The sequence below is a fragment of the Syzygium oleosum genome, unplaced genomic scaffold (genome assembly GCF_021117445.2).
Source record: "Syzygium oleosum isolate NSW1041296 unplaced genomic scaffold, Sole_v2.1 Sole_v2.12, whole genome shotgun sequence".
Classification (NCBI taxonomy): domain Eukaryota; kingdom Viridiplantae; phylum Streptophyta; class Magnoliopsida; order Myrtales; family Myrtaceae; genus Syzygium; species Syzygium oleosum.
In genome coordinates, this window is record NW_026607496.1 from 3,364,449 (window position 1) to 3,389,443 (window position 24,995).

The following is a 24,995-nucleotide window of genomic DNA, read 5'->3' on the forward strand; positions in this document are numbered from 1 at the left end:
TCAGCATTTTCAATGCACTCTTCAACATTAATAGGCACGCGAGCAGCTCTCAACCAATCTTGTGTACAAATTAAAGTTTCCACCACTCTGGGAGTCAAAAAACTTCGAAAACCATCAAGCACACGGCCCGAAGTACTAAAAGCCGACTCTGAAGTAACGGTAGTAACAGGAATAGACAAAACATCCGAGCTATTAAAGATAAGATTTTATATTTCGAACCAATACTCTTCCACCACATCAAAATGTCAAGATCAAGAATATCTTCATATTCCTCTTCAAGATACCGTTCAAGCTCTGATTTGTTGTCATCGTGCCCCCTTTTCTTTTGATGGAAAAAGTTTTTCCGCTAAACTTTGATAGTAACCTCGTCGCTCCCATCATTTCCATTGGTATTGGAAGCATTGCTACTACCAACGGTCATACTTTGAACACCCAAATATCGATGACCATGACCAAGAAAAGATTGCTCATAAAATGCATACAAACGCTCCAACACATACTTCACCTTATCATACATCTCATCAATTTTTGCTTCATCGTCATAAATTTGCTCATAACAATACTTCACATATTGCAACTTTTTTATAGGATCTAATGCCACCGCAATTAAAACCATCATATTTACTTTATCCAAACTCCCATAGTATTTATCAAACTTCTCCTTCATCTTCATACCATAGCTCTAAGCTTAGGATCCAAAGCATTACTCGCATCTTTCAAATATTTATACAAACAAGCTATCCCCTCAAAATAATCATTCGAAGTAGTATATAAACTCTATGACGTTTGATTGGTAGCATCATAAAACTGTTTCAGAAATTTGGAAAGAGCAATGGCATTTTCCCAATCTTCATTTTTAGGAGAATCATTGTTAAGCTCAGTTTCAGAAGACAAATCATCTTCTGCCATCCTTTCAAAAGCTTTTCTGAACTTTATGGTCGTGTCTAGTGGAGTTCCATCTAGTGGCAACATCTAGACAAACCGAACCCTTGTAAGTGATTCTTTCAGCCTCAATGCAAGATTGGAATGCTTTAGCTCTCATGGGAGAACTCTTCACATATCTAACAATGTTTCGGATATGTACAATAGAATCACGTACCTCAGACAAGCCATCTTTTACATTCAAGTTTAATATATAAGCAGTGCACCTCATGTGTAAAGCCTCAACAGCTAAGACTAATGACCTATCTTTTGAAAATTTATCTTTCAAATAATCAATGGCAACATCATTCACACTAGCATTCTCCACTATGATTGTAGACACGTTTTTTTCTATTCCCCATTCATAGATGCATTTTTCAACTATTTTCCCAATCTCCCCACCCTTGTGACTATGTATCACCATAAAATTGATGATCCTTTTATGCAATTTCCAGTCTTCATCAATAAAATGTGCAAGAAGACAAATAGTTCAGATTTTGAATGGAAGTTCATGTATTGGTGGTGAGTGCAATCCTTGACCAAAGCTTACCAAAGAAAGTCTTCAAACAACTTCTTTTACTCATATACAACTTAATGCAATCCCTAGCCACTGTAAATCGTGACAAATGTGTGAAGAGAGTTATAACTCAGTAACAAAATCACAAAACCCAACATGCTCAACCATAGAAAATGGTTATTCATCGACGATGATCATCCGAGCAAGCATGTACCTAGATCGGTCTTGATCAAATTTCCATGTCGTTAAGACATTACCACTATCAATACCAACACCGGTATCTCCTCCTGCCTTGCCAAGCACATTTGCATCACGTAATGCAAACAATTTTGCTTCTTATCTATATTGGGAGGATACTTGTTGCACTTTTTCAAGTGCTTCAACATTGTTGAAGTACCATTATTAACGGTGTATGAGTACTCCTTCCCACAACGAATGCACTTTACCAAACATGTTTTTTTGGTCTTCTCATCTTTTTTTTTTTTGGTCATAGTCTTCTCATCTATGACTCTCGAAAAATTATCCCACGCAATGGATTTATCTTTTTTTCGCTTCTTACAAAGAGGTGGATGATTAGTGGATACCTTGGTTGACTCTTTTAAGTCTTCTTCACATCCATGGCCAGGCGATTCCATCATGGGACTGGTCTCGTAACATTCCTCCACTTCAGTTGACATGTTATCTAAATTCATCAAGTTCATCTGAATATTTAAGTACTGGTGTGTAAGCTTCAGTACTACACTCACTGACAAAACAATAAATATCAGCTACGGTTTCGTTTTTGAGGTGGCAACATCAAATAGTTATTCATCAAACTATATGTAGCAAACAATAGGATAATGACAAAATGATAAAAATTCACAAGTGCATCCTATGCAATTCTATCGCGATGACAAATGCATCATAAAATAGTTAAGTCATGTCAATTTGGAGCCAATCGCATTCGCCTCTTGTCAAATTTGGGTGTATCTCTTTTGTAGAATTTATGTCCTGTTATAAAGAACGTCACCCTCATATTGCCAATTTGCTCATATTTGAGACTCTTAAATATCGTGATTTTTTTCTGTCCCAGCATGGCGCTGCAAAATACAAATCAAGGTTCCAAACCATAGCTTAATTATCCATTTAAGTGTCTTTGAAAACAATCATGGAACCCAGACCAAAGAAAAATTCGAATATCATCATTATTGCAAAATCAAATTCAAGACATCTCCTACTGTCACATACATGTTCTGCTATTTCTTTTGTCTCCACTAGCGGCAATGAGGAGGATGTATATCAGGAATCAGATACGGAATCGGCCAGCTCATTTCTCGCACTTACTAGTTTCCCATCACTCTCATACCGAAAAACGTAAGGACAACTACATACAGATGGCTAACAAGTTAAAGAATTGATTGCACAAACTCAGAGTCTCACCTAAAATTCCAATGTCATAGCCAAAGATCGAACCACCAACTGCAGCAATGAGGCATGTTACGACCACATAAGCGGGTACGTGAAGAAAAAGTGAAAAAATAAAAGTCCAACACAAATCAAGAAGATACATGAGGTTGAAACTCTAAAATCAAGCACGAAGTAGGACTCACCAGCCAAGTTGTGTTCGGAAAGCAAGGGCGAGCCAAGCATTAGGGTTTCTAATTAGGGTTTTTTTTCCTTCTGATTTACTCGGCGACAAGCAAGGTCAGTGAAGAGAGGCGAGCGACGAGCTTCGAGTGGGGCGAGCAGCGAGCGGCGAGCATTGAGCGGGGTGAGCGTCGAGCGCGGTGAGTGTCGAGAGCGGCAAGCGATGCGAGCGGGGCGAGCGTCGAGCAGTGAGCGACCAGAGGCGAGAGGGACGAGTGTCGAGCAGCGAATGGGGAAGTTTTTTCTTTCGATTTTGGCAAACTGAAGACTAAAGAGAGAGGACAAAGAAGCCTAAAGGGAACGAGTAAAGGAGGAGGACGCCATGAGGAACCTATTGAATGCTGTTTGACATTGTTTTGGACGCCGTGAGGAGCTGTTTCACGCTATTTCACTTAGAGTTCTCTTTAGAATATATTAAAAAAATTATAAATAATATATTAGATATATATAAAAAATATATAATATTTTAGATATATTATATAAAATATATACCGTCAGGGTTAGGCCGGGTTGGACCAACCCTAAACTCCTAGGACCGAGGACTAACCTGCACAGTGCTGGTCTAAGGATCCTAGGACCAAGGATCGACCCAGTCCCCCTGGGAACTGGACCAGGACCGGCAGGGTTGGGCTGGTCTAGGGTCGGTCCCCTAACAACTAAATACTAGATATGATGATGGTAAAACAATTTTTTTCATCGATATGTTATTAACTAATTGACGGTACCCACTTGTAAAATCTAAATCTCATATCAGACACGGGGTGATAATGTCATTATTAGATTGGTAAGATGCTGCCAATTGGAAAAAAAATTTAGCACTTGATAGGCAACCACTAGATACCACATTCAAGAATGGTAAAATTATTATCATGTAGGTAAGTTAATGATTAATTGATGGGGCCCGCTTTCAAATACTTTGTAATCGACTATGTAAAATGAGCGTGGTAAAACCATTTTCTTGTTGTAAAGGTACTAACTAATTGAGACGATCCCATGTCCAATCTAAAAGCACTTGGTAATCTTCCAAGGCGCACTACATTTGAGAATGGTAAAATTGTTGTTACGTTGGTAAGTTTCGAATGGTTGATCAGATAGCATAATTAAGAGTAATAATTCGACAAAGAGCACTCTGTTAACTAGAGAATTGAATGTTAGTGCCGTTGATCCAAATTAACAGAAAGATATCCCGGACGATTGATCATTCTCGACTCAAAAGCAGCTATAATCGTTAATCGAACCATTGATGGAGTGAACGAGTTGCCTAGGTTAGAGAGAGAGACTTGTAATACCAAAAAAAAAAACCACACGCTTAACCGTTGGCCCATGCCACCATTGGGACGATCAGTTGAAGCTGATTGAACAGCACAAGCCACAACTGTTCTTCGCGATCCTGGGTGGTTACTTCGAGGCTATTGTCTCGCTGGAGACCAGCATACGGGACAGCTACTCGGAGGCCCTGGTTTTGATTGAGATATGGTTCTCGATTAGCATCCGATTCTCAAGTAGGCCAATGTTATGTTTTAGGTAAAAAACACCACTCTTGAAATAAAATATAAAAGTCAAATAATTATGTTATTATTTCTTCATCTTGATGGGTGCAAATTTCTTTTGTGGAATCAGGAACCTAACCGATTCTCCCCAGAATGGAGATCGGTTTGGTTTGGTTCCCTATCTGAATCAAACCGATGCTCATCCCTACGCTCTTCTATGAAAAAAGTTAGTCTCACAAAGGATATTGAGGTTCCGTTCCTTTTACGGAAAACAGCTTCTAGAAAAATGTTTTGCTGATTTTCTGGCGTTTGATTCATGGAAAATAAACTAATCAAGGCAAACATTTTCCCTCAATGGAAAAAGCATCTTCAAAAGTAGGAAAATGATTTCCTCTCCATTCTCTTTCCTCTCTACACTCTATCAAATTCCTTTTCTTTTTAATAAAATTTTATTTTTGTTTTCTTTTTGCTTTTTTATTTTTTTTATTTTTTGTAATTTTTTCTTTTCTTTTCTTTTTTTCTCTGCCTATGCCAGTCGGCAACTAGCCATAGGCAAGGGACGAGCTCGCCAGCCTCAGGCAAGGCTCCACCTCGCTAGATCGCTCGAGCCTCGTCGTATATGGCGAGATGAGTCTCGCCGGCCCCGAGTGAGGCCAAGCCTTGCCAAATCTAGCAAGGCAAGGCTAGGCTCAGACTCACTAGATCTGGCGAGGCCTCACTCGAGGCTAGCGAAATGAGGGTTGAGCTCGTCGGCCTTGGGCAAGCGAGGCTAAGCCTCACCTGGGATGGCTGGCGACCTATAGAGGAAGAAAGAAAAAAGAAAAGAAAAAGAAATATTAAAAAAGTATTCAAAAATAAAAAATAATTAAAAATTCGAATTTTTTAAGAAATAAAATAATATTTATTAAAAGGAGTGCAAGGGAAAATTAAATCATATTCTCCATACCGAACTACGGAAAATATTTTTTAGTTTATTTTCAGGTCTCAACCGAATACCGGAAAATATTGTCATTTTTCTAGAAAATGACTTTCCAAAAAATATTTTTTTTAAAAAAAATCATATTTTCCGTGAAATGAACATAGTAAAAAATAATGAAGACATTGCTCTCGCTGCCGGCACCATAGGAGCTTGTCTTCTCATTACCGGTGCCCCATTGTTGTTGACCCGCATCCTGCGAGTCTTTGATCTGTCCAGCCCTCGATCCATGACCCCGAGACCCTACCCTCTCTTCGCTCTACTGCAAATCAAACATGGCTCTACATGAGCAACGAGCGATGGGCGACCATTCGTGAATGCGGTGTCGAGGTGGGATGGCTATGGGACATGAGGCGCCTTGACGGCAACGAATGGTGGCTCTGTGTGTGTGTGTGTGTGAGAGAGAGAGAGAGAGAGAGAGAGAGAGAGAGAGAGAGAGAGAGAGAGAGAGAGAGACTTACCTTATGACTATAGCTTGGGATTTGAGGAGGTCGATCATGGGCCTACCAAGTGACCCATTTCTCTGGGCCTTAACCCCTCAAGTGAATGTATTCATGTGTTAGTGGGTCGTTCTATAGGTTTATTTGAATCTCAGGCCCGATCATCATTATCCATATCCACCTGGGAAATGGGATGATTCCACAATGGTACTTCTATAGTCTTGCAGCTTTAAGGATTATTCTTAACTACAAAGACTATGTAGCTTTTATGTTACATATTTTACATCGGCCTCCATGAATAATTTGATTAATTGATTACTTGCTAAAAGTAAAACTACAAACATCAGCAAGAGAAATAAGTAAGATTTTGGTTATACAGCTTGTGTTGCCAAGTATTTATCCATATTTCATTGGGATATGATCTACTTTCTAAGTTAGTCTTGCTAGTTTCTAGAATTGTTGTAGCTAAGATTTGTTGAGAATTACGCTGGAAATAATTGTATCAATTGCAAATAAATCAAATTATAGTATATTGAGTAATTAAGATTAAATATAATTGCTTGGTTGCAAAATCCACTGAATTTCAATTTTCAATGAATTTGTATGAGATTTTACCCCAATATCTCCATATGTTCCTTCTTTACTTTTGTTTGGAGAACAGTAAATTGGAGTGGAATAATGTTGAATGTTTGGGAAAATTATTCAAAAAGTTCTAGACCCATTGTAGAGCGGCCAATTCGGTCATAAACTTTTCAATTATGCCACCTAAACCTTTTGACAATTTGTCAATTCAGTCATAAACTTTTTAATTATGCCAATTTAGTCCTAAATCAATAGTAGATTTTCCAATTTAGTCCTAAATCTTTTTATGAATTACCAATGTAGTCCTTTTGACTAAATTTGGCCGGAAATCGCTAACGCAGTGGTCCCAGTCAACATTGGCTGTCCTATGTGGTGTGGCTGACGCTGATATAGATAATTTTTTTTCATTTACTAAAATTTTTATTATTTTCCTTTCTTTTCTTTTGTTTCTTTACTTGTTCGAAGGGCCAGCGGGGTTGGCGGTGACTCGCCGACGCCCGCACGAGGGCCATGAAGCCCTCATCGGCCATGGACAAGGCCCGTGAAGCCCTTGCCGGTCGTGGGAGCAATGGCGAGGCAACGGCATCACAAACCTCACCCAGGCCCTCACTGGCCACAACAAGGGTAGGCAAGGGCCACGAAGCCCTTGCTAGCCCCAGCGAGTTTGCCGCCCTCATCCAAGGGGCAGCGGAGGTTGCTCGCCATTTGAACCATAAAAGAAAAAAATTAAAAGAAAAAAAAGGAAAGACAAAAGACAAAATCAATAAAATTTGATAATTTTTTTTAAAAACTAATAAAAAATTGTTCATGCAAGCGGCTGGTCGTATCACATAGGATGACTGGCACGGACTAGACCGCTACGTTAATGATTTCTAGTCCAAATTAGCCGGAAGGACTACACTGAAACTTCTTTAAAAAGTTTAAGAATAAATTGGCTCAATTAAAAAGTTTAGGACTAAATTGGCCCCTGTACAATATGTCAAGATTTTTTGGATAATTTTCCCTTAAAAGTTAGGTAGGACATTGGCCTAACGAGGCCCATAGAAAAAAACACTGGAAGGGAAAGGAATTGTCAAATTTTACTTCGAAAGCTCTCTTATCGTGCAATTTGTGCACCATATTTGTGGATTTCAAAAAAGAAAAATGCTAACGTGTTGAGAATTCTTACTGCTATAATTTGCTTCACCTGAATCCCTAGTTGTAAAACGCTTGGTGGGTCTAATTCTAACACAATTTAAATAAATTGTAATAGCAAATAATGAATTTGCAATCACGCCACATCCCACAACCACATGAACACCGCTTTATGCACGTTTAGAAAGATATTAGAAGTGGGATCAACCATCCAAGATAGACAATAAGGTGAACCTTTTATGATTGAAGTAAACATGAGAACATAAGAGATGCAACACAATATTCAAAACTTTAAAGATAGTATATATAAAACTTAGAAGGAACATCAGTTGACTTTCCTGCAGTTTTTCCTAATCTGACCACTTGAGCCGCTGAGCGGGCTAAGGTTACCCATTTTCACCATGGCGTTAGCAAAATCTGTCATGAAAGTAGCCAAATTACTACTGTAAGCATTCACTGGAGCGTTCGTGGAACCATCACTGAACAATTGCTGGTCGGAGTGAAGAAAAACCTTTTGGGTCTGCAAGTTCTTGAAAAAGGCATTGTCGAAGGACGCCAAGCTCGTGGTGTCGAGAGGAGAGAGATTGTTGTCGCCTCCAGAGCTTGGGCAGTTTGCTTTCAATGACATTGCGAGTGTGTGGCATTGATGTTGTTCTCGTTGTAAAGCTGGGTCCAAAAAGTCATGCATCGGGCTTGACCTATCGTGTGCGACCCTGTTAACAACAATCGAACAATTTTTGAAAATTGATCTTAGTATATCCATATAGCATTATTGTAATTCTTTATTAAAAATTGCAACCAAAAATAAAAATAATGACCTAAAAGTGCCACCATTTCTTTGGCAGTGAAGCCTTTGCCAGAGAAGACACAGATTAGGCCGCTAAGGCTCAAAGTTGGAGCAGGAATGCTGCTATTAGCGGCACTTTGACTTGCAGTGGTTGAGTCTCTTCTTCCTAGCGAGACTGTCCAACTTGGGCCACCTAACTAAAATTTATATAAATAAACAAATCCATACGTGTTAGTATTAATATAACATGGGTAACATAACATGTGCTTTTTTTCCCTCAAAGTTGATCACTAGAATTGAGAAGAAAATGTGCACTTATGGCAATGACGAAATCTTGTGCAACGACGGCCAAGCTGTCGACGCAGGACACGATACCGGGCCACTTGCTCTCCAATTGGGACTTGATCATGTCGATCACCTTGTATCCCCGTATGGAATCGACATTCAGGCCGGCGTTCTTCTCCCTGATGAAGTTCGCGGTGTCATCGATGCGTCGCATCCCTATTTCATGTTTGTGCCACATGTTGCTAATCAGTCCTTCTGAATTGAAAATTGATCTGATTGGAGTTCATTAGATTCAATGGTAGCAAACAGGTTAAGTGCCATAATTTTTCCTGAAAATAGAGAATAAACACTGATTGTTTCCCTTTATCATTTTGCCCTTTTTGTCCCACACTACGAACTCCTAGAGACACCATTTTTTACGGAGTCACATTACATAGAAAGCTCTCCAACTTTCTCGTGCCTTTTGACTTTACTTCGTGTTGTGTCTGAAGGAACGATGCATCCAATAATTGTCGTGATAGGAGCAAACCACAGCCTGTCAGGACAAAATGATCGGGGTCTTGCGTACGAGAGAGAGATCCTTTGAAGTGTTCTTTAAATCAAGGTTTGGAAGCAACATGGCGTGTTCGTTAATATTTACCAGAGGGAGTCACCGACTTTTTGATTTAATAGAATTAGCCTGAATTTGGTCTTCTCGAATGACCAATTATATATCGTTTAAATTGACAATCTAGACAATTTCCAACCTATACAGGTAAAAAAAAAAAAAGCAATCCGTTAATTTAATCAAAAAGTTGTAAACATATCATATTTGTTATTAAAAAATTGATCAGCTTTGAATATCAAGATCGAAATAGAAACGATATGTTTGAGAAAGGTCCATTATGATACAAGCAACTCTTAAATTATGTACAAAAAACATTAAGAGGATGACAAAGAAGGTACGCTAAATTGATTAGTTAATTAAGATTGACACTCTGAATTTGTGTGGAAGCAAACTAGTGAGGTCATGCACCAGGCACAATTCGCTTATTCAAAGATCTAATACGATTTTAGAATAGTATTGAACTATCAAATTTCATTAAAAATGATATATTTTACCAGCCATAGCATTTTTTTAGGTAGAAATGTATGGCAAAAAAATGCTATGGCAACCATTGTGAAGGTGATCAAAATATGATCAAAACCTAAGAAAAAGACTGATTCTGTAACTTCTCCGAGCTGAGCTTCAAATGCGACTCCGCCTCTTTGAAACCTCATCACCCAGAAATTCACGGAATAATTCCAATTCAGAGTGCACAAAAGTAGGAAAAATGCCTAAGTTAACTCATGACTGAGTGCCATGATAGGCATGCATAAAATCTCCATGCGTTCATAGAGGCATCAATCATATATCAAAAGAACATTTAACTGACCCCGGATTATGGATATGAACAGTTAGGTATTCATTTTCGAACATACGGATAAGTGATTTGGCTTCAATTTCCTTTCTTTCTTTTTTTTTATCAGACACACTGGTTTAGCTCATTTACCTTTTATAATAACTGCAATTAGGATAGAATCTCTTCATCATTTGCTCCAGATCTTGAGTGTGAATTCCATAAGATGAACATATATATCTTCCCTCTGCCTTAGGCTTCTCATATGCCAGCAAGATGGCTTCAGCCAAATCGCGCACGTCAACAAAAGCACTAACTCCATTATCTGCTGGTTCAGAACTCTCTATTTTGGCAACACGGAAATATGAGGTGAGGCTCGTGGTTACAAATGAGACACAAGAACGAGACATTTTGGACTAAATTAACTGCTAAGATTGGAAAAAAAAAATCACTTTCAGGATACATCAAATGCGTATTTGCGGATTCAGAGATGCAGCACTGATGGAAACCTTCCAAGAAATTAAGGAGATAAAAGCTGCTGGTATTCCAGGTGGACTGCAGCATAGGTCCAACAACGAGCGAGGGGCAAACAGTTATTATATTGAGCTTGGTCCTCTTTGCAAAATCCAAAGCTTCAGATTCCGCCATAGTCTTGGCAATGCAATACCATAGCTGGAATTCATAGGACATATCAGGTCATCGAGTAAACTGAAGAGCCAGATAATCCGCTAATCCTTGTAAGAGTAATGCTACAGGTATAAAACAATGCAAAGACTAGTATACAAATTGAAAGAATATTAATCGAGGGTAGACCCTTTACCTCAATACTCTTGGAGCATTCCGTGCCGGTCCAGCATCTTTCATCCATGACCTGATCCATTGGCCAATTCAGATTCACCACGACAGCTCCGATTGACGACACAACCACAACTTTCTTCACATTCACCTTCAAACAAGCATTCAGCACATTTCTCGTGCCCATTATAGCTGGCTCCATCAGTGCTACATAAACTCCTGCACCTGTCACACAAATTCTTTCCCTCTCACCCTTCTCTTCCATATCCCTGTCTTACTTTTTAATCCATGCCGTTTGACCGTCTATATATTCTTCATGCCGCTTGCTATGCTCATGCAGGACATGTAGAACAAGACAAATCTCCCAAGCTTTGTCGGCAAGGACACCCTTTCTCACTTTTTTTTTTTAAAGTTACGCTTTTTTCAACCTTTTTGTTTTGTATCGCAATGGAGTGATATTCTACCATGGACCAAGCTCACTCCTAATGTGATCAAAGGTAGGTCATCCGCGTTGAGAACATGACTTTAGACAAACGATTGAACGAGAAATCTCGAGTATCTTTGCAGGCAAAGCTGTAATCGTCTAACTAGCTCGATCAAACCCTTAGTTACAAAAACTTTATAGTTTTAAGATCGAATTCCCAAGAAATATTACAAAATAGATGAAGAAAGATTTTCTTCTACTGAGTATTAGGGAATCATTGGCAGCGTCGTTGGATTTTTCGATGCATTGCTATAAACTACGGCATAGTTTAGTAAAAAATTCGACTTTTTTGTTTTGGCAATTGACAGATAATTCCCATTGGTTTTATCCAACTTTCACTCGTTCGGTGGTCCCTGAGCTTAGTTTCACTTTAAATAGTGCTTGTCAACATGCTGTTACCCTGTTATGCAATGGCCGCTCTCACGAGTTCCCTCATAAGATCACCGCACGATGAGAGAAAATTAAAATTTGACATGAGAAAAAAAAAATCTATGCATTTCTCAACGGTCCAGATCATCCCGTCTTTATTTCAGTTCCAACTTTATAACAAGCCCGAATGACAACAGCGACCTCTATGCTATGACAAAACGATGTCTGTGTGTTATTGAGAGACTGTTCTCATCGACAACAATCAAGCAATGATCAATGCCGGGGCAGAAACTAACCCAACGACAGAACTACTTTATCTCCAATAGTCCAGACGCATGGTAGCTTTCAACCGAATCAACTAGAGTTTCCTCCAATGGCCTATAAGTCCAACCGAGCCTTTGTAACTTCTCCGAGCTCATAGTAATCCCTTCTTCAGTCTCAGTAAAGCTGCCAATTAACATGCACGCATTCATGATTCGTCACATATATAGATTATAAACCGAGAAGAACAAAGCCTAATTTAGTTCTTGAGGTTGTACTTCTTTTCTTCATTCCTTGGTGGGATATGAAAAGAACGGGAAACAGAGAACAGGTAGAACCAAGATCATTTCGACCACAAAATTAAGAGGGATGTCGAAGCTTACCTATGAGGATAATTGTAGTTAGGATACAGACTCTTCAGCTTTTCCACCAAGTCCCGTGTCTTAATGTAGTGATATGTGCATATATATCGTCCTTCGGCCTCAGGTTTCTCATATGCCAAAATTACAGCTGCAGCAACATCACGTACGTCCACTATATTCCTAACCCCGTTTGGCACCGACTCCTGCCCTCCTGTTATTACATCACATAACAGATTGCTAGCAGAATTAGGTCCATCAATGTTAGAACGCCACTAAGACAAAAGTACAACCTGGGTCATTTTCTCCTGATTTTGACCGGTGAGAAAAATGTATCCAAATGCGAGATAATTCAGAAAAGCACTCCGGACATAGTGAAATTGTGTCGGATCAAAAGAAAAATCCTACAACATAGCATGCTCTAGAGAGGACACATGCTTATGTCTCTTTCCAAATAGGAGATCTTAAAAGGGTTTTGTCAACGATTGCCCCTGGAGCACTTGTTTTTTTTTACTGACCCTGGAGCACTTCTTAAATGTACTTCATTTGCAGTAGTTCAATTTTCAAAGTTTTGATGTGAATAACACGATGACAGTAATATCATTTGAAACCGTATAGTTTCCTATATTGGCTATTTAACAGGTGCTCCCAAAGTGCTCGTTAACAAAATCCATTTTAAAATAAAACGTCAACTTTATTTCTAAACTATCCATGAGATACAGCAGATCTGAAGGTAGTGGCAATGAATAACTACATTTTACAAGCTTCACACCTTTCATAACCTTTAAGAGGTTTGTTGTGCTTGCATTGAGTGTTGACTGCAGAATTGGACCATATATGAGACTGGGACACACCGATACAACGTCGAGCCCATTTCTTTTTGCATATTCTAAAGCTTCACTTTCTGCTTCAGTTTTTGAAAGGCAATACCAGTTCTGTGGCAAGAAGAGGGTATGTTCAGTAGGGAATGAAGGAACTTACAACAAAGAATCAGCGCATGCTTTTCTTAGATACGGAAGTATAATTGATCTATAGAGATAAGCTGATGGGTAACCAACTATGGCAAGGCAACACAAACTAAATTGCAGCTTCGTAATATGTTTATTCATTTGTAAAAGAAGCTGTATGAAACTTGACGGAAACTTTACACAATGTCGGAGCATTTTTTCAAGTCTGAAGTAAGTATTGTCCATTAAAAACAGGTGTTCTAACTATCTTGCTAAGATCTAATAATTATTTTTATATCGTCAATTCTATTATTTAGAGAAAGAATTGGACTCATGGAAAAATCTCAATGATTAAGAATGTCGACACTGCCCCAGAAGGCTACAGTATATATATTTCACCAGATTAAATTCATAAGCAGATCACCTCAGTCCTGCGACAGTACTCCTTGTCAGACCAAGACAACTCATCCATCACCTGACCATTTGGCCAGCTTGGGTTCATCATCAATGCAGCAGCCGAGGATACATATACAACTCGCTCAACTTTCGCTTCAGAACATGCCTTCAGTACATTAAGTGTTCCCTTAACTGCAGGTGCAAGCAGCTCTACCTGCAATAAGTTTATTCAAAAATAGAGGAGACGGAGACTATAAGTATTGAAAAATTCGCCGAACATATCAAGTATCTCCTCCCCAATCATGAGAGGCAGATCTGCAAGAGAACTAATGACTTTCCCCAAAACCTTGTATTTCAGCCTGTCAGTTTCATTTTGATGACTGGTCTGGATTATATCTCGAACCTTCTGCTTCTTAATAGGTCAATCAAGTTTGACATGATCCAATCTTTAAATATTCTCTCACATTGATATAATTCCACAGGGCTAAGAAGCGGCATTTTATTTGCATGTATAGAACCATCATACTTAATTAGACAATGGGTCCAAGTAAGGGAGACAGCGAATGGTAATTTCAGTTTTCACAAGCAGTGTTAATAAGCTACCACGTACACATCTGAATAGTATATGTTCATTCTTTTAGATTCAAATGCATGCCAGTCAACATCTAAACACTGCTTGTGGAAATAAATCTTTTGGATTTGACATAGTCACAAAGCAATATGCCGGGGAAACTCTTGCCTCAGGATTTGACACAGAGGACGGAGGGACTGGACAAGCAACATGGAGAACCCCACAGCATCCATCAATTGCCGAGAGGAGAGAATCGTAGTCGAGTAAATCCGCCTTGAAGAGTCTCAATTTCTCAGATGCTTTATCTAGTTTCTTCAAGTGAGCATACTTTGCATCACCTGCACAGAGAAAGTTACCAATTTAGTCCCCAGATTATGGGACCACAGGTTTTATTGTTCTATGGTGGGCCTAGATAGAGGTACAACTATTAGTTGCTTTGCCCAACCCCATCCAAAAAATCAAACCCCCCCAACAGACAAACTATTGTAGTGGATTTATTGAAACCATTGAAATCAAAATACGGCAAAGTAGCTCCTGGATGGGGAACTACTCCTTTGATGGGTGTCGCTATGGCTCCATTTGCAGATGTCGGCAATTGGAGCTCGAGCACAGAACAATACAGAAAGCAAAAACAGGCCGAGCGAGAAAATCATGAGCAAAGTAATCAAGCTGATAAACTGAGGAGAGAAACAGTAGGAAGTGAAGGACTTACTGGGGTCCCTGACGGTGCCATGGACGATGTAGCCCTTGGAGAGAAGGATCTTGACGACCCACGAAGCAAGAAAGCCTCCAGCTCCCGTCACGCACAATTTCCTCTCCGCCATCGCCGTCCTCTCTCTCTCCACACACACACACGGACTCGAGCTCGAAGACTCTAATGGCTCTGCAGTGCGGTCTTCTTCGTGCGCCAGCGAGAATTGACACCAAGTTTTTTGCAAACTCTTTGCATTGGCTTCTGCTTGGACACCAAATCTACGCCGTTACATATCGGGCGTTGACCGAAGAAAAGTCGGACAGCGGAGTCGTGTGATGCTATTTGTTGTCACTTCTCCCGGGCTTGGGCTTTCAGTTTCTTCTCCCCTTGTCGGGACTCGGTACGCTTCGCTTTACTTAGTCTTCGCCTAAAATCAAGACCCCTCATAAATGCACCCCCCAACTTTTTATCTCGTGCCGTATGCGTCTCCCATCGAAGTGTTGAATTCTTCAAACAGAGTGACATTGATCAAAGCGTCGTAACAGCACAACAAATGAACAGCTTAGGTAATACAAAATCTGAAGTCAAGGACTGTGCAAGGAGCGATCCGGCGTAAGACGATGAAGGAGTCCGGCTTGCTTACCAGCTCGTTTGAGTCTAACTCGGCTCCTTTCGATTCAAGGCCATGCTATTCGAATGTGCGCTAATTGTCGATTGTGGGCGTTTGAAAATGAGACGAAATGCCGGAATAAAACCCCGTTCACGGAGAAAGAGGACCGCCTTCCGGTTTCGCCAAAATGGTCGTTGACGAAATACCTTTCACCAAAGGTTTTGTCTTTGGTTTTTTTTTAGTAAACTGAGTTTTGTGGCAATTCGGACAGGAAACAATATATACTGAAACAAGGAATTGCGAGTAAAAATAATGAATCGGTAAATTGAATTGAATTGCTGAAAATATTGATAAGCGTTGCTGATTGCGGATCATTTACAATTGATTCCAACTATCGAGAAGTGGTTACTGTTAAGACCTATTTAAGATAGACTCTTCAAAGTTATAGTAACCCATATATGACCTATTTATTTTTTAAATGAGCGATATATGGGTTTAAGACCCATTTTAACAGTTATACAAACTGATATACTTGTGATAAATTTATCCTCGTTAGTTTATGTCAAATTGCTAAGTTTGATGACATGTGACAATTGACGTGGCAAGTCCATGTGCAAATCTAAAATGTTACTACCAAAAAAATCCTGGCCCCACGAAATAAATTGGATGCAAAAATCGGATTGATCGGATGTCAGATAAAAACGATATGCTTGATCCATTTTTAGAAAATATATAATATTTTAGAAAAAGGGTCATCAGTCAGTGGCACCAGGTAGCATTTGCCAGTGCTAGGCTAGCGTTGGCAAGGCCCATGCAGTCACTTACAGCAAACATCTTTTAAAAGTGATGACATTTAAATAATTACTTAAAAAATTATGATAAATAAATATTTTTTTAAAATCACAGCATTTAAGTAATCAATTGAAAAATTATGATACTCTGACATTGTTCTTATCCCAAAAATTCGACTTTAAATAGCATTCAAATTTCTCATTTCTAAAGAAGATAAATGCATTCCTCTCCCTCCTAACCTATGATTTCTCTCCCTAAATTAACCCTGACAAGTTTATCTATGTTCGAAGGAGATGGCCCACGACACGGGTTGCCCATACACACACAAGTACCGTGCAATTATTGTTATTATGAAAGTCTACCTTAGCGTCAATAAGACTTGACGTATTCAGTGACCCACAAACACTGAGCATCTGACTATTCCCGGATAAAACATGTAATTAAATATCAATCCGTCGCGATCTGTTATTTATCATCCTTATCATCATGCATTTAGGTTCTCTATCATGGTCAAAAGTAGTAGGTGAAGACTCACTCTTCATACGTGTCACCATCGACCCCACGAAACGAATTGTCAAATCGTCGATGGCAACATCGAACCATCCAATGAAATGATTGATCTGCTTGCTATTATCTAAGATTATTAGAGTGTCGTTATACTACTCAACTAGAATATTAAATCATGGAGATCGCGAAGAATAAATATATTGAAGTGTTTGTGTATGTTAAAGCCTTGATTATTAAGCCGAATTTAGATTTGTCAAACGGGTGAGTCGAATCGGATCATAAAATGATCCGATTCAAATTGATCTATTTAATCCGTTTATGATCTATTTAACCCGTTTATGACCCATTTAGTGCAATACAAATTTCTCGACCTGTACTCGACCTAATCCATGCCCGTTCCGTATGGCTAAACACTTTCATTTAACCAATTATAGAAAAACTTGTTTTGTATGATTTTACAAAAAATTGTATTACTAAAACACATTCATGCTAGTCGACAATTTCTATAATTTTTTTTTGAGTTTTTGGATATTTTGCTTTTTATTTTTCTTTCTTTCTTTTTCTTTTTTAATCTTCTAAATTCGGAGAGGGTTGTGAAGATCGGCGATCGGCAACGGCAATGACCAGCAGCGGCAGAGACTGGCAACGGCAATGACTGGCGATAGTGAATATCGGCGACCGGAGATGGCGGTGATCAGTGACAGGAACGACAGGCGGTGGAGACCGGCGGTGACCAAGAATCGAAGATAGCATTGATCGGCGACCACCGGAGACTAGTGACGGCGGCGACCAGCGATGGCAAAGACCGGCAATGGCGACAACTGACAATGGCAGAGACCAGCGGTTCAAGTTAATAAATTATATATGTCCCAAAACAATAAGTTAATTAGGTCCATATGAGTTTGTTAAATGGGTTGAATATGGGTTTGTTGCAAACCCATATAGACCCATATAAACTTACTCATTTTAAAATTTTAAGTGACCCGTATTCAACCGGAGCCTACTAAATCTCAGTTAATAAATGGATTTGTGACCCATATTGCCCATTGTATATAAATTGAGACCAACGACCAACCTAAGTTGTCATGGACCAACAAAATGAAATAAATGAATTGCATAGCAAGAGGGATAATAGGCTTACTCTACCGAGAACCATGGCATGCAAGTGAAAAGTGAGGCTCAATTTCTATCTAAACGGCTTAGCAAAGTGAAGCTAACAGAATGATTTGACCGTCGCAGTCTCGCATTGGTGTCTGGTCCCTTTAACTTTGACTCAGTTGAAAGGAATATCCTACAGTCACACTGTCTCGCGGACAAAGATGAACACTTATAATACGGGAAAAGTGTCATAAACGTCCTAAATATTTTGCATTTGTGCCAATTTAATTCTAAACCCTTTTTTTGTGTCAATTCAGTCATAAACATTTTATTTTTGTGCCAATTCAGTCCTTCCGGCTAATTTTGGCCGGATTTTGCAGACGTGGACACCGGTCGACCTATGTGGCACTGTCAACACTGATGTTGATAATTTTTAATAATATTTTTTTGATTTTTAATTATTTTTCTTTCTTTTCTTTTCTTCCTCCCTTCCTCCTTTTGCCGATGACCGGCCACCGGCCATGGCAAGGCAGGCTGCCTTCGCCTAGGCGAGGGTCACTGTCGCCATTGCCTGGCCAGGCCAGGCGAGGCCTGGCGAGGGCTCATCTCGCTAGATCTGGAGAGGCGGCCCAGGCCTGCGCGAGGGTCGGCATTAGCCTGGACGAAGTCAAACTGACTCATTTTTTTTTTTATAGAAAATCCTAATATTATTTTCTATTATATATTTCTTGTATTTTTATAAGGAAATGATAACCTACTAGATCGGCAAAATTAGATGCCAACAGTTTGATACTGACATTAGCCCAGACTTGAGAAGTCAATATCGTCTATTACATTTTGAAGGCTGAATTATATTCTTAATGAAGTATAATACAAATTAGTAATGTGTTTATTAGTAATGGAAACACATGTAGATACTTCACCTATATAAGTTTAGAAGTGATGTTGCTTCTTACGAAAGTTAAGATTGCTTGGAACCGGAACAAACACAAAAGGTTATAATAGTGCCGAGTAAATTATAGAACTTCTCGTTGAAACAAAAGGTTAGTATATGTGTAATATGTCTGATTCTATTATTAAAGTAGCAAGTTTAAAGCTACAGCTTGTTGTAACTTTTATTGAATTTTGAGGTACCTGCACTAAGTAAAGGTTTAACTCGAAATAGACCTTTATGTCTGTATATTAATCTTATGAAAATTTTGGTTGTATATTTTTTAAATTTTGTTTTATATATTTTACATTTTGTTTTATTATTGGTAGTTACCAAAAGGTGCCTTGTCTCGTATCGAAAAGATATGTGTGGCGGTTACAAACTAAGAGGTGCATTGTCTCATATAAAAAAGATATGAGTGGTGGTTACAAACAAAAAAGGTGTATTGTCCCATTATGAAAAGATATGAGGGCGGTTACAAACTAAGAGGTGCATTGTCTCATATAAAAAATATACGAGTGGTGGTTACAAACTAAGAGGTGTATTGTCCCATGATGAAAAGATATGAGCACTCGTGGACGAGATTTGGCATTGAACAACGATTATTCATTTATTTATATATTAAAATTTGACTTTATAATTATAAAATAACCATTATGATTTATTGAAACAACGTGACTATTCATATTAGATTTACGTTTATTGTTTTATTATTTAATTTCGAATTTTATTATTTTTACCTAATAGTTATTAGGCGCTATTTGTAACCACTAGGCACTAGCCGCCCAAGCAACCATCATTTCAATGAGGTTCATGTACATTACTATTTTTTATCCGAAAGTAATGTAGAGATTAAGGCTGCGCATGGCAATCATTCTGTGCCCATAATCAAATTCTGGACAGAAATGATTCTTTTTTATTTCGTGCCCAGAAATAATTTCTAAGCATTTGAAGGCGTTTGATAACTGCCCAAAATTTCGATTCTTAGAATAGAAAAAGAACAGAAATGCGTATAGTAACTACATAAAATTTCTTTTATTAATAATATTTTGAAAATTTTAATATTTATTTCTTTTATTTCTTTTATTCTCTTTTTTTTCTTTTTTTTTTCTTTCTTTCCCCTTCCTTTCTTGGCCATGGCCGGCCGCCGGCACCAGCGATCGGCCACAGGCCAGGGCCGGCGAGGGCGTCACGGCCCTCACCGCCGCCCTCGCTGGTGGTAATGGCGAGGTCGGCCTTGGCTTGGCTGGGCGAGGCCGCAAGCCGCCCTCGCCGGCGGCCAGCGGCCGGCGGGTGGCGGGGCCGAAGAATAACAACAACCAAAAAAAAGAAAAAAATCAAGAAGAATCAGTTCTGAAAAAGTTGTTCCAGAATCAATAAGTTACTTTTTTTTTATTCTTGATTCTGTTCCAAAACTGATTCTGGGCACAATTTTACAAATTTTTTTTACAAAATTGTGCTCGGGCACAAAAAATTTAACAAATGAATTTCTGTTCCTAAATTGATTCTGGAAATAAAATAACAGAATCAGTTATTATTTGGCAATTTGCCAAACAGGCCCGGAGTCTCCATAATTGAATTGGAGTTTGCCCACACGCGTCTTGTGTCTTATTTGCCTTGTTTTTATTACAGACTTTTATTTTCACACGCTTTGTAACCACTAGGCACTAGCAGCCTAAGATATCATCTTTTCAATGAGGTTAGTGTACCTCATACTGGATTTTATATTCGAACGCGCTCTGTAGCCACTAGGCAATTGCAAACTCGACCCTCCACCTTTTCAACAAGGTTGGTGTACCTAATGTATTGTCAAGATTTTTTTATCTAAAGATATTGCATAGATTAATTCTCTCCAATTAAATCGGAACTTACCCACAAGCGTGCTGTCTTATTTGCCTTGTCTTTTTCTTACGAGGATTTTATTTTCCATCGCACTTTGTAGCCATGAGAGGATAGCAGCCTAAGATATCATCTTGTCAATGAGGTTCATGTACCTATTGTGTCATCTAGATATCTTTTTATCCGAAAAGTATTTTCTAGATTGATTCTCCGGATCATAATCTCAACCATCGTCAGATAACACAAATTTTCACACGATTTTTGGCCATACGTTAAATGCAAGCAACATATGTGGGCGAGGAGGCAATCCATTATGTTATTACCAAATTAATGACATGCCAAACTATTTTAAACATTTTTAAATAGATTGGTGCCCTTTTTTTTAGTAGTCATATGTGATGGCAGTCGGAGGGGTGGCGGACGGAGAGGCAGCTGCCGTCTAAGCCATCTTCAAGCAACTCCTGTGTTTATTTTTTAATTTACTTCTCTTCAGTTAGCAAATAATATACTTCAATTACCACCTATTATGTTTTGTCAAGAAAGTATAAGTTAAGTCTTACTTGGCCGATGAGATTTTCACGACCACAAATTTGCTATCTAAGCAAATTATCTAAATTTTGATGAGTTTTCTTAATATATAATACCCTCGTCTTTATCGTTAAGAAGATTTTGGGGGCCAATAATTCTAGTGCAAGTTATAGTAGTATTGTTCCAGTGAAATTTGTCTATCATCTGAGTACTCAGACTTGACAATCCTTCGAATTTAGTGAATTTGGTGAAATTTGATCGTCCCATTCCTTTCTCTCTTCTTTCTCTCTCTCTCTCCACTTACTTATGCAAAAACTGCTGCTACACTGCGAATGCTCCATCGTCATCCACAGTCTGTCCCTAAAGCTCGCCTCTCCACCGCTAGTCCCTTCGTCCCTAAACTGTTGCTCACCTCCACTTGGCTTGCCGCCCTAGATCTTTGTCCCCCTCTATCGCACACTGTCGTCTTCATCTAGGGTGCTGTAACCTCAAATGTGAGTTAAGCTGGGGTTTCAGATCTCAGTCGACCTCGAACTGCAGTTTCTCTACAGTTGCTGACCTTGGACGACTTTAAGTTGGCTGCATCTAGGTGTCGCGAGCTCGCGCAGAGAGAGAGATTGAGCGAGTTTGTGCACTACAAAAAAACATGATTTTTGCGACGAATTTTGTGACGAAAAATTTGGAAAAATCCGTCGCAAATCGAATTTGCGACGAATTTAGCGACGGAAAAAATTCCGTCGCTAATAGGTCGTCGCAAAATTTTGCGACGGAAAATTTCAATTTCCGTCGCAAATTCGACGGAATAAAATTCGTCGCAAATTAGTCACGAACTTTATTCGTAGCAAAATTCGTCGTAAATTTCGTCGCAAATTTCGTCGCAAAATTTATCGCAAATAATTCGTCGCAAAATTCGTCGCAAATTAGCCACGAACTTTATTCGTCGCAAATTTCGTCACAAATTTCGTCACAAATTTAGTCGCACATTTCGTCGCAAAATTCGTCGCACATTATTCGTCGCAAAATTCGTCGCTAATTTGCCAAAAAAAAAATTTTGGTCAGTAATTTGCAGCGAACTTATTCGTGACAAAATTCGTCGCTAATTTGCCACCAAATTTTTTTACATTTGCCATCAACATTATTTATGATCGAATTTAGCGACGATTTTTTATTAATTCTTTAGCGACGAACTCTGCGACGATTATCGTTTAGGGACGAAATTAGCGACGAAATTTTATTTTTGCAACGAACTTTTGTAATTTGTGATCGTACGATAAAATCATTTATTTTATTTTTTTTATTTTAAACCTAATTAAAAGAAAATTTAATTTTTGGAATTTATATTTAACATTGATTAAGCACTTAATAACATCAAAATATTATAATAATATGAAAATGAAATACATTCATCTACATTTTCCACAAGAATGACATAAATATTTTTCTTTATAGTACACATAATAAGAGAATAAATAATCTTGAGCACTTTAAAGCACCTGCTTAAGCAACCTCATGAACATATTGGGCCAACTGCACTTATGACACAAAAGATGCTAAAGCAAAGCTTATCCCCGATATATATGAAAAGATACTTTCAATCTTGCGCCTGCTTTGCTTTCTCCTGTAAGGTTTGCATGGAGTGCTTCGTCACCTCCTCCGAAGAGGTGACATTCACTTGTTGACATACAATGCGATACTCAATCAGACCATCCTTGGCAAATCTCCCCCTCCGCATATCAACGCATAGCTCAATGTACTTGAACATAATCCTCTCAAGGGTATTTTGCCATGCTCGGGATCTCTTCAAGGTAATAAGATCGTGAAGTTCTTGCAGAGCATCTTGCTTCTGCCCAACATTTATCAGCTCTGCATCCACACATAAACAAACTTTGTCAGCAAAACTCCATGTTGCATAAAAGGACTGCAGAGAATCATCAACTATTCTCTCAAATGAGCTTCAAATGACACATATAATAGCAAATACCAGGTTTAGCTGAAACAATCCACTAACTTGCCTACCTACCCAGGATACATTCACAATCTCAAAAAATAACATAAGAACAGGTGCCTTCTGCGGATTATCTTGTCTATATTTAGCACCTACCTTATTATATTACTTTTAACTATATTCTTCATCCTCATTCATGTTGCACGATAACCATTTAATTTTGTTTCTATTGAATCAGCAAGTAATATGTTCACCTTGCATATGTCTGTCACACTCATGACCTAATTCTCATTCACTTATGTTCAAGAATGCAAACACAAGAACAACCTTCATATTGTTAAGCATCAAAAAAAGAGAAAGCAGTGTCAGACAATCTCCTCAAAGACCATGTATTAAGCTAGGGAGTTGGGGAATGGTCAAGTGATTCTCATTTTGCTTCACCATATAGGTTGGGACAGAAAAATAAACAGGATGTCAGGTCAATAGTGGTAGTGAAACAAATTACCTTAATACCATATCAACGGCACAGCCAGATAATTCACCAAATAAATAGAGATGCCAACCAAGTTAGTATACGTGTACACATGCAGACACATCCACCCTCCTGCCCTCCATACATACATCAATGTGAGTGCCCAAGAAAATGGCTTACCACGTATCTTGAGGCATTAGAGGATCGCAAGACAAACAAAAGCGGCTTAACTATCCTTTTGACATCCTCCATTGGCGCCATAATCCAGTGTACAGTAGCAGCAGCAACTACCACTGCACTATTATAACTCCATAGCAGTGGTGATGTACATTGAAGTAAGATATTAATATCATCATTAATTTTCCCGGATGTATATCTTGCAGAAGTTAACTTCGGTGAATCCATATTAATGTAAGTTGCACGTGATAAATATTCATCCGGTCCTTCAATGTACGACCTGCATATTGTATTGGCCAATTCTCATTGTTCTTTGTTTAATGAGAGTAGTTCTATGATTTCTTTAATGATACAAAATGTGGATCACATGTTAGAAAGACAAGGCAGTGGAACTAAATCACAGTGCATAACATAGACAACAACCAGAAATAAGCTTCCTACATGGCAACTGAAAGCATAGAAGGCTATCTTTCACCATGTGACTGGAAACAGTCTTGGTAAACCAGATACCAAGTACATGCTTGCATTTAATCTAGCAATGAGCCGATTAAAAGGAAGAGAAACACCCCCTCCCCCCAACCCAAAAAAAAAAGCAGTAAATAAAATGAATGAGAAAAATGGGAAATCAATTTTGATGAACCACATCCTCAATCTTATTTAATAATTTTCAGAATTTATGGCACGGACAAGAAGAGTCGAGGTGCACAAACCTGTCGAGTTCTTTCTCCTACCCTAACAAAAAATCATATACACCTCACCAAGCATTTTGCCGAGACAAAAAGCAATGGAAAACAGTAATTGCAGAAAACTGAAAAGCGAAAACAACCACCTCTTCGATTGCAGAAGTATTTTCCTCAATGCGCAAGTCGAACAACTTGGGAACAGCGTTAGCAACATACTTTCTGACATAAACAGATGGATCTCTCGCGCACTTGTTTACGGCTACAAGAACGAGGGGCGCGACTATATGAAGACGAATTCCAGCCATTGTACGGAGTGCCCAGACCCTCACCAAAGGATTAGTGCCCCCCAAGTCCCTTTGGAAACAATTGATCGAAAGCAATGCTTCATTTGGACGCCTAC

At 38.8% G+C, this 24,995-nt stretch overlaps 3 protein-coding genes and 1 pseudogene across 5 annotated transcripts; all 4 read right to left on the reverse strand.

The window, feature by feature from the left end:
* Positions 1-8,011: 8,011 nt before the first annotated feature.
* On the reverse strand, positions 8,012-8,972 carry LOC115685180 (cationic peroxidase 1-like; annotated as a pseudogene).
* A 1,356-nt stretch (positions 8,973-10,328) lies between these two features.
* On the reverse strand, positions 10,329-11,349 carry LOC115685132 (cinnamoyl-CoA reductase 1-like). The gene is made up of 2 exons (XM_056316250.1): positions 10,958-11,349; positions 10,329-10,809 (listed from the first exon to the last, which is right to left on the reverse strand). Exons 1-2 carry the CDS (start codon positions 11,195-11,197, stop codon positions 10,471-10,473), a joined length of 579 nt encoding a protein of 192 aa, XP_056172225.1. The 5' UTR covers positions 11,198-11,349; the 3' UTR covers positions 10,329-10,470.
* Positions 11,350-11,883: 534 nt separating this feature from the next.
* On the reverse strand, positions 11,884-15,332 carry LOC115685087 (cinnamoyl-CoA reductase 1-like). 2 transcript variants are annotated; one of them, XM_056316353.1, is made up of 6 exons: positions 15,032-15,332; positions 14,482-14,657; positions 13,777-13,956; positions 13,178-13,340; positions 12,430-12,619; positions 11,884-12,232 (listed from the first exon to the last, which is right to left on the reverse strand). In XM_056316353.1, exons 1-6 carry the CDS (start codon positions 15,141-15,143, stop codon positions 12,094-12,096), a joined length of 960 nt encoding a protein of 319 aa, XP_056172328.1. In that variant the 5' UTR covers positions 15,144-15,332; the 3' UTR covers positions 11,884-12,093. The 2 variants fall into 2 exon arrangements, with proteins under 2 accessions (XP_056172328.1, XP_030465954.1); XM_030610094.2 differs by having other exon boundaries at positions 13,777-13,962; positions 14,488-14,657; positions 15,032-15,330.
* A 7,355-nt stretch (positions 15,333-22,687) lies between these two features.
* LOC115685091 (uncharacterized) lies at positions 22,688-24,995 on the reverse strand. Of its 2 annotated transcripts, XM_056316741.1 has the most exons (3): positions 24,742-24,995; positions 23,916-24,192; positions 22,688-23,179 (listed from the first exon to the last, which is right to left on the reverse strand). In XM_056316741.1, the coding sequence occupies exons 1-3, from the start codon at positions 24,819-24,821 to the stop codon at positions 22,910-22,912; spliced, it is 627 nt and encodes a 208-aa protein (XP_056172716.1). In that variant the 5' UTR covers positions 24,822-24,995; the 3' UTR covers positions 22,688-22,909. The 2 variants fall into 2 exon arrangements, 1 of the variants encoding a protein (XP_056172716.1); XR_004006205.2 differs by lacking the exon at positions 23,916-24,192 and having other exon boundaries at positions 22,688-23,181.

Excerpts from the sequence above, each read along its gene's own strand:
- LOC115685132 (XM_056316250.1), bottom strand. The coding sequence starts at position 11,197 with ATGGAAGAGAAGGGTGAGAGGGAAAGAATTTGTGTGACAGGTGCAGGA. Across the intron at positions 10,810-10,957 it reads AATGCTCCAAGAGTATTGAG|CTATGGTATTGCATTGCCAA; the intron begins GTAAAGGGTCTA and ends TATGAATTCCAG.
- LOC115685087 (XM_056316353.1), bottom strand. The coding sequence starts at position 15,143 with ATGGCGGAGAGGAAATTGTGCGTGACGGGAGCTGGAGGCTTTCTTGCT. Across the intron at positions 13,957-14,481 it reads TGTCAAATCCTGAGGCAAGA|CTGCTTGCACCTGCAGTTAA; the intron begins GTTTCCCCGGCA and ends TTGCAGGTAGAG. Across the intron at positions 12,233-12,429 it reads AACTACAATTATCCTCATAG|CTTTACTGAGACTGAAGAAG; the intron begins GTAAGCTTCGAC and ends GTTAATTGGCAG.
- LOC115685091 (XM_056316741.1), bottom strand. The coding sequence starts at position 24,821 with ATGTCAGAAAGTATGTTGCTAACGCTGTTCCCAAGTTGTTCGACTTGC. Across the intron at positions 24,193-24,741 it reads ATACTTCTGCAATCGAAGAG|GTCGTACATTGAAGGACCGG; the intron begins GTGGTTGTTTTC and ends TACAATATGCAG. Across the intron at positions 23,180-23,915 it reads CTAATGCCTCAAGATACGTG|CTGATAAATGTTGGGCAGAA; the intron begins GTAAGCCATTTT and ends GTGGATGCAGAG.